Source organism: Myotis davidii, unplaced genomic scaffold, assembly GCF_000327345.1.
Source record: "Myotis davidii unplaced genomic scaffold, ASM32734v1 scaffold129, whole genome shotgun sequence".
NCBI lineage: Eukaryota > Metazoa > Chordata > Mammalia > Chiroptera > Vespertilionidae > Myotis > Myotis davidii.
Window position 1 is genome coordinate 98,168 of NW_006383019.1, and position 9,234 is coordinate 107,401.

A 9,234-nucleotide genomic window follows, 5' to 3' on the forward strand; every position below is an offset into this window, starting at 1 on the left:
TCCTGAGAAAATTCTGGTCAAGGGCATGTACCTTGGTTGCGGGCACATCCCCAGTAAGGGGTGTGCAGAAGGCAGCTGATGGATGTTTCTCTCTCATGGATGTTTCTAACTCTCTATCCCTCTCCCTTCCTCTCTGTAAAAAATCAATAAAATATACTACTTTAAGAATAGCATGTAAATATATAACTATAAATTAGAATACATATATATATATACTTAATAGTCAATTTATTTATTAACTTTGTAAGGATTTCTATATTAAATTTATCAAGGAATACTTTACAGCTCTCCATTTATTTAGGTTTTGTTTTAGGTTCTGCATCACATTGCTAATTTTTAAAACTAAAACTGGGTTAAAATACAAATAATATTTGTACTCTGTAATATTTACTTTGTATTTAGTGGGCTAACATGTCAGATGAGTACTACCAGGTTCAGAGAGCTATACCACACTTACTAATTTGGGGTGGGATGAAATGCTCTAAAAATACAAATTAAATCCATCAGGTCTAATGTGTCATTTAAGTCCACTATTTGCTTATTGATTTTCTGTCTGGAAAATCTACCATTGATGTTAATGGGTGTTAAAGTCCCCTACTATGATTGTATTACCTACTGTCGATCTCTCCCTTCATGTCCATAAGATTTGCTTTATATATTTAGGCGCTTCTATGTTGAATGCATAAATGTTTATAAAGTTATATCCTCTTGTTAGATTGATCCCTTTATCATTATGTATGTCCTTTTTTGTCTTTTGTTATATTTTTTATTTTAAAGTCTATTTTCCCAATAAATCTAATTTTTTAAAAAGTCTATTTTGTGTGATATAAGTATTGCTACCCTGGTTGCCATGGCTCAGTGGTTAGAGTATCAGCCCTCACACCAAAGGGTGGGGGGTTTGATTCCTGATAAAGGGCAGGTATCTGGGTTGCAGGTTCGACTCCCAGACCTGCTCGGGGCTCATGTGGGAGGCAACCAATTAATATGTCTCTCTCACATTGATGTTTCTCTCCCCCCACCCCCTCCAGCTGCTCCTCCCCATTCCACTCTCTCTAGAAATAAATGGGAAAAATATCCTCCGGTGAGAGTTAACAACAACAAAAGCATTGCTACCCCAACTGTTTTGTTTGTTTCCATTTGCATGAAATCTGTTTTTCTATCCTTTTACTTACAGTCTGTGTGTGTCTTTCGATTTGATGTGGGTCTCTTATAGGCAGCATATATATATAGATCTTGTTTTCTTATCCATTCAGCTACCCTATGTCTTTTGATTGAAGCATTTAATCCATTTGCATTTAAAGTGATTATTGGTAGATATGTCGTTTTGGGCATTTTATTATCCATATTTATGTGTATTTTTTTATGTATCAGATTTTATTCTGTGTACGTTAAAAATAATTTTTAAAAAACAGTTGTCATCAGCAACAATGATACCTTCTATTTCTCCACCTAAGAGTGGAACATCATCTCTCCTGGAGAAACCTGTAGCTGTCCCTGGTCTGTCCATCAGGTCTGCATCCCTGGAGCTGCTCTGGAAGCTGTCGACACCCCTGCTGAAAGCCGCTATTACCCCTGGCTCCCTGCCACATGGCCATGTTGGTCCTATCCACTCCCACGATGGGGGTCACAGGCTCAGAGTTTCCCAGAGCTCCCAAACCAGTTCATCCCCATCAAGCCCGTATTACAAGAAATGTTAAAGGGACCACTTTAAGGAGAAATGAAAAGAAAAGAAAAGAAACAGTCTACTTCCTGCCACCTGAGCTGGCATCACCCCTTCCCAGCTCGGCCAAGGTGTGGGGAGAGGGCCAGCCAGGGCGGGCACAGGATGTAGGGAGACTTGGAGTGGGATGAGGATGGGACAGTGGCAATGTGGTCTTATTTTCTGCCAGATGCTCATAAGCCCCAGCCTGGCTTTTCTGCTCCACACTTACGATTTCCTTCACTTATTCAAGGTTGCTTACACAGGGGTACACGTACAACTTCATTTGGCAGTCTGGGAAACCAGTTTGCTCTGTTGCCCAGGTCCAGAGCCGTGGAGCCTATCTGCTGCTGGCAGGCCAAACGCTCAGTTGGCTCTGGCATCCAGAACACCAAATTGAGCTAGTGCCCTATGTAGAGGGCAGAGCTTCATTCACAGCCCTGCCAGAAGGAGAGGAAGACTAGCCAATGGTTCATGGGACAGGCACCTCGCCAAGTATCAGGCAAGCACAGCTAACATCTGGGTGTGTGCACCCTACCCAGCACCTTGGCGAGCTGGGAGGGGACAATGCCAGCTTGGATGGTGAGACCTGGACTCCCTTTTGTCCCCTTTCTTAAAGAAGTCTCTTTAACATTTCTTATAGTACTGGTTTTTTGGTGATGAACTCCTTCAGCTTTTTCTTGTCTGGCAAGCTCTTTATTTCTCCTTCAACTTTAAATGATAGCCTTGCTGGGTAGGGTAGTCTTGGTTGTAGGGTGCCAAGTTTATCATATGTATGTCCTTATAGTAAACTCGAACATTGTAATGTAATCTTACACTATTTTCTAAATTGAGATATAATTCACATATTATAAAACTCACCCTTTAACTTGTAGAATTTAGTGGTTTTTAGTGGTTGGTGATTTTGCAGGTTTGGTTCCAGGCCACCAAAATAAAGTGAAAATCACAATAAAGTCATACAAAATTTTTGGTTTCCCAGTGCATATAAAAATTATGTTTATAGTATATATTGTCTAAATAAACAATTGCCCCCTGGCCAGTGTTGTTTAGTTGGTTGAGTATCATCCCATGCACTGAAAGGTTGCCAGTTCGATCCTTGGGCAGGTCACATACTCAGGTTTCGGGTTTCATCCCTGGTTGGGGTATGTGCAGGAGGCAACCGATGGATGTTTCTCTTTCACATCAATATTTCTCTCTCTCTCTTACACTCTCTCTAAAATCAATAAAAACATTAAATTTTTTTAAAGTCTATAATTTAAAAAATATCTCACATTGATGTTTCTCTCCCTCCCTCGAAGATAAATTTTAAAAAACAAACTTTAAAAGCAGTGGACCAACCAAAACTAAAACTAGTAAAAAGGTTAAAATGCAAAAATAGGATCATCATGTGTAATTATAATAGTAAATTAAGGGATACACAGAAACACATACATACATGAAGTAAAAAATAATGACCAAAAAAATTCAAATGTGAGGGGGTAAGAATGGTGGTGACTTGCCCTAGCTGGTTTGGCTTAGTGGATAGAGCGTTGGCCTGTGGACTGAAGGGACACAGAAACACATACATACATGAAGTAAAAAATAATGACAAAAAAAATTAAAATGTGAGGGGGTAAGAATGGTGGTGATTTGCCCTAGCTGGTTTGGCTTAGTGGATAGAGCGTTGGCCTGTGGACTGAAGGGTCCTGGGTTTGATTCTGGTCAAGGGCACATGCCTGGGTTTGGGCTCGATCCCCAAGAGGGGGTGTGCAGAAGGCAGCCACTCAATGATTCTCATCATTGATGTTTCTATCTCCCTCTCTCTTCCTCTCTGAAATCAATATAAAAAAATGATGGTGACTTTAAAATGTGCTTGAATTTTTTTTGTTTGTTAATCCTCACTGGAGGATATTTTTTCAATTGATTTAGAGAGAGTAGAAGGAAGGAGGAGGTGGGGGAGAGAGAAACATCAATGTGAGAGAGCCACATCAATTGATTACCTCCTGCAAGAGCCCCAGTCAGGGCGGGGAATCTACAAGCCAGTTATGTGCCCTTGACTGGAATTGAACCTGCAAACCTTGGGTCTGTGGAGCAATGCTCTACCCACTGAGCAATGCAGGCCAGGACAGAATGTGTTTGAACTTAGTGACCATCAACTTAAAATAGATTGCTATAAACATAACTCAATTTGATAGTCTGTTTTGGTAGGGAAATTAGCTCCCTCATTTTAGTTTGAAGTAACTGATATCTGATTGTATTATTTTCATATCATTCTCATATTACATTTCATACTTTGTTTCCTCTTTTCATCCTTACTTTTGCAGGCTTTTACGTTTCTCTGCATTTCCTGTTGCCCCCTTAGTTAATTTGTATGCTACACTTTCCAGAGCTGCAGGTCCTAACAATCCAGACGGAGCCGTGTTTGTCCGCAACTCGTTGTCCTGCACCATGATACTTCTCCCCAGCTTCCCCCTCGAACCCAGAGGAGACCTCTGCAATACTTTTATCTCCCTCCCCCACTTGACATTTAGGAATTTTGCCAGCATGCTTGTGCATCTTTTCAAAAACACCAACGCTGGCTAGGATATGGTGCACCCTTCCGAAGCGCTGACTCAGGTTTCTTTATTTTTCCTATCTGTAAATTCTGTAATGCCCGCTATTCACATGTTAGGTCTTCTCAATGTGTTTTTCAAATCCATTTTCCACCATGGTTTGCATTTCTCAGCTCTTTCCCCCTCTTTGTGTTAAGACATAGCTTCTTTGTGATGTTGCAGATTACTGATTTGGCCACTGATGAGAAGCACCCCTTTGCATCTGGACCCAGGGCTTGAGCTTCCATGATTGTTTTTATTATTTATTTATTTATTTAAAATCATTTAAGCCCTAGCCGGTTTGGTTTAGTGGATAGAGTGTTGGCCTGCGGACCGAAGGGTCCCAGGATTGATTCCAGTCAAGGGCACATGCCTTGGTCCCCAGTAGGGGGCATGCAAAAGGCAGCTGATCAATGATTCTCTCATCATTGATGTTTCTATTCTCTTTCTCTCCCTCTCCCTTTCGCATGAGCTGTAAAGCAATCTGTAGATGGCTGCTACTTGTGCTGGGCTTGGAGGTACCCAAAGAGGCCATGCTTTGAACCAAGACTGGCTATACTAGTGCTAGATCTGGGGCCACTTAGCCAGAGTTATGGGACTTGCTGAGGCCAAATGCTGCTTGTTTGGAAAATCTGAAGCATGATCCAAGACAGGCCATTTGTATGGAAAAGCCACTGGGAACAGCTTTGGTGAGCCTGAAAGTTGGGTGTGGTGGGGTCTCAGGGAATCACCAGGGTAGGCAAACAGTGTGAGCCAGGATGGTGGAGACTCAGCTATAGCACCTGCCTGCTGGCTCTGTGTATATGTGTGTGTTGGGGAGGGTTCCAGAAAAAGAACAGTGGCCTCTGCCAGCACTACCTCCAGCTCTCTCCCTGATGTTAGACAATTTGGTTTCTCCCCTGTGTGTCTCTGGTGCCTTTCAAGCTGCTGCCCCTGTGCTGAAGCTCAGAGGGAGTGAGTCAAAGTGAGTCCATGTGCAGGCCCTTTAAGGGGAACTGCCTGGGACTCCAGCAGCCTCTGTCTTCCTCAGCCACAGTCTCCACTGGTTTTAATATCCACAAGTTATGGGGCCTTCTCACCTGGCACTGGAACTCTTGGCCGGGGGGCCCGGGACCCCTCACTCCTCAGGGGGATCTCTGCAGCCAAAATCTCTCTCCTGATTTTTACATACCACATGTGGATGTGGGACCGGCCCTTTTTTCATCTCCCCTCCTTCTATTAGTCTCGACATAGGACTTCCATTCAGCTGAATTTTAGGCAGTTCTTATTGATGGCTGTTCTGTAGTTTAGTTATAATTTTGATGTGGTTGTGGGAGGAGGTGAGTACTGTGTTTATCTACAATGCCATCTTGACAGGAAGTCTGTGTATACAGAGTGTCCCAAAAAATGTATACACACTTTAACAGCTGATTCTATTACATTTTGAAAATGAGATGTATTTTAATAAACAATGCCTTTATAATTATTTTAAAAATATTTTCAGAGGCCACAGAGTATGTGCATTTTAAAAGGTCTTAATGAGATAGGCTAGTAAGCCAGGACAAGTGGGATAGGGAAACTGAGACAGATAATTAAATGGCCAAGCAGTTTACAGCCATCCAGCAAATCACAAAATCCTACCTTCCCTCACTGCCCCAGGACACTGGAGAGCAATGGTTTACATTCCTCCCCGACCAGAGGGTAAATAACTTAAATCATCCTACAGGGAGACAGCAGAAATCCAATGAGTGCCAACCACACCCAAGGACATGAAAATAAGAAAATAAACCTCATTTTGGCACATAAGCATGAACTGATGAATATTCTATTGAGATCCTCCCCTAAATGTCCAGCCTTTAAAACCCTCAAGTTGAAGGAACCAGGGTGCACTCTCCCTCCCAGGAGTACGCCCATGTCTTTCTGTCCTCTCAGACTTGCAACCAGGGGAGCAATGGGCAGCAGCAACTCTTCCCAAGATAACCCCGACACTGCCTCCAAGCCCCCTTGTCTCTGACTTTCCAGTGAACCAGGGCAGCCCTGCCTGGCTCGTTTCTTTCCTATAACATTTTTAGAGCCAAAGCAGCCCCACCTAGACTTTCTGCTGTTGCTTCTATCTTAGGCCCTTCCTTTCTTCACTGTCCCCAGCTTTAACACACATACTCTCAGATTCACCTGGACTCGTAATGTGAAATCTTTCCTGCGTGAAGTCAAGAACCACCCACTATTGGCCAGCCTGGGGCAGACCAGTTCAGGTCCCTGTCTGGGAGGCTGGGTCGGTGTCCACCACTCCAACTAGTGTTAGTGGCTTATTTCTGTCACTTTCACATGAAGGCCATTAGGAGCTGCTGACAAATTTTTAGTAGACAGGTAATGGCCAGTTTTGCAACTTCAATTCCAGCTTCTGGGCCTGATAGCTCTGTGAGCCGAATTTGGCCCCAGGAGGCATTCAAGACAATGGTGACCCTCCGCAAAGTGAGGCAAGTTTGGGTGAAGAGACCCAAGAAGCAGGCCTCTAACCTGCTGCTATGGGGCTAGCAATTCAGGGCTTCCTGTGACAGGCAGAGGGGATACTCAGGATTTTCTTTTTTCTTTTAAATCTTTACCCAAGGACATATTTTTAAGTGCCTTGACTGGGAACTGCACCCACAACCTTTTGGTGTATGAGACAACGCTTCTACCAACTGAGCCACCTGGCCTGGGCCCAAGGTCTGTTCTGTATCAGGCCTCAGTTTCCTGCGAGTCCCTCTGCTTAACGTCCGTTTTCTCTATAGGTCTCAGAATACTTGCAGCTCCTCCTTCCTGAGCATTGCCGTGTGTCAGACCCTTTTCTATGCACCTCCGGCATCATCTCCTCTCAGGCTGGTACTAGTACATTGCTGTACCTGTTTTGCAGATGAGAGAATTGAGGCAGAGAGAGGTTAAGCACCTCTTCTGTGGTTACCTTGCTGGTAATTTTGGCCTCCACCCAGGTTCACTAGTCTGCGGGGCCTGTGCTTTCCACAACGGAGCTTCCCTGCCTCGGGCTACTTCCCTGGGACATTAGCTGGATTCTGACCTCTCAGAATGCTTTTGTTTAGAGTATAATTTTAAGACATCAGGTTATTGAGTGTGATTGTGTGTGTGTGTGTGTGTGTGTGTGTTTTAAAAAGGCCAGCTTTCTCTTCCTATTTCCTGCTTTCCCCAAAAGATTAAGAGCTGAAATGTTCGATTATAAGTTCGCTGAGGGCAAGGCCCACATCATATTCGTCTCTGTGTGAAACTGCCCACCACAGCGATCGGGGCCTGGCTGCCCCTGTCTGAATGTGATGTTAAAAAGAGCAAGTTTTCCCTAGATTCAAGTCTGATACGTAGGCCACAAAGATAAATCAAGGAATTAGGGTTAAACTAATTCAGTATAGATTACTCGTGTGTGTGTGTGTGTGTGTGTGTGGTGAGCCGGCTCTGAAACGGTGTAAATGCGCGGCAGTGTCACCTGTGCATTGGCCTGTGGCACTTGCACGGTCACTGACATGGCCGCAGCAGGGCTCGGTGTCTGCCATACGCTGGGTTTCACATATATTATTTCTCACAAGCATGGAAGAAGCTAGCAGGGTAACTATGGTTACCCTTGGGCTTGTTTTTGGTTGTGTGTTTTTTCCCAGAGGAGGAAGTGAAGTTTAGACAGTCCTTCAGCCTGCATGGCCTCTGTCCGTCAGGGGCTGGCCACCCTGAGGAGCAGGGTCCTGGGAGGCCACCCTCCGCCGGGCTCTCCTTCGGCTCAGGGACATGGCCAGCTCCCGAGCAGGCCGCTTCCTGGTCCTTTCTCGCCTTGTCCCGGGCTCAGAGGGCGTGCAGAGAGTTGATTCTCAGGTACCGGGAGAAGAGCACGTAGAGCCGGCGGAACCACAGGAGCTGGCTGCGGTGGCAGGACATGGCCCTCTGCAAGAATGAGAGCTCACGTTAGCACACGGGCACTGAGTGCTTCCTGTTTGTTTGTTTCATCTTCCTCCCAACACGCCGATGCCAGAGCCTTGGCAGGCTTCTTCCCGTGACCTCGGAACCGAGGACGGCTGCCACGCACCCTCCCCCATGGCCACGCACCCTCCCGCATGGCCACGCACCCTCCCGCATGGCCACGCACCCCCCGTGGTAACAGCAGAGGATGCATCGCAGCGGTAACCCTCAGTCTCCACGCAGTATTTCAGTTTTAACAACCCAGTGAGTTAAGCACTATTATTATTTCTTAAAAAATAGATGAGGAAACGTATCAATCTCAAGTAGCTAGCACAGGGCGGGCTGGCATTTGAACGCAGAGCCACCCAATTGCCTCTGGAGCCTTCGTTGTTAGTCACTTTGCCCCAGCACTTCGCATGTATGACACACAGGGTGTTCCTCGGGGCAGCTGGACTCCTAGGCTCAGACGCCTCTGAATTCGGTAGCCCGGAAAGTACAAGCGCTGTTAGAGAGGAAGGAAGAATGGTGCACACAGGCCTGGGTTCTCTTTGCTGCCTAGTGGAAGAAATGTTTATCATCTAGTTATGCAGGTCTGGGAGAGTTCAGTTTTTAAAAAGAATGGCTAATAACAACTGATTTAACTGTATATAAATGGTTTCTGCCTGTTTTTCTTTAAGTACCAAAGTGATCTTCCTCTCCAAGTTAGTATCATTATAAACCTTTCTCTAAATAACTCGTTTTATATTTGTCAGGACATATGTGGCTTCAGAGATGTGAGTGCACCTGTGATAACAACAAGCTTTAAGTGATAAAGGGAACTATCGCCCTAGCTGGTGTGGCTCAGTGGATAGAGTGTGGGCCTGTGGATGAAGGGTCCCTGGTTCAATTCTGGTCAAAGGCACATGCCCAGGTTGCGGGCTTGAGCCCCACTAGGGGCGTGCAGGAGGCAGCTGATCAATGATTTTCTCTCATTATTAATGTTTCTATCTATCTCTCTCTCCCTCTCCTTTGAAATCAATACAGAGATATATTTTTAAATTGCCAATTTAATAG

The 9,234-nt window shown here is 44.8% G+C and overlaps 1 protein-coding gene across 1 annotated transcript in view; it reads right to left on the reverse strand.

Moving 5' to 3' along the window:
- Positions 1-7,671: 7,671 nt before the first annotated feature.
- PIGL (phosphatidylinositol glycan anchor biosynthesis class L) overlaps positions 7,672-9,234 on the reverse strand; it is a 60,026-nt gene continuing 58,463 nt past the window's right edge. The window contains exon 7 of the mRNA XM_006779285.2: positions 7,672-8,166. Within this exon, the coding sequence (XP_006779348.1) occupies positions 8,068-8,166 (99 nt within the window). The 3' untranslated portion in view covers positions 7,672-8,067. The remainder of the gene's footprint in view (positions 8,167-9,234) is intronic.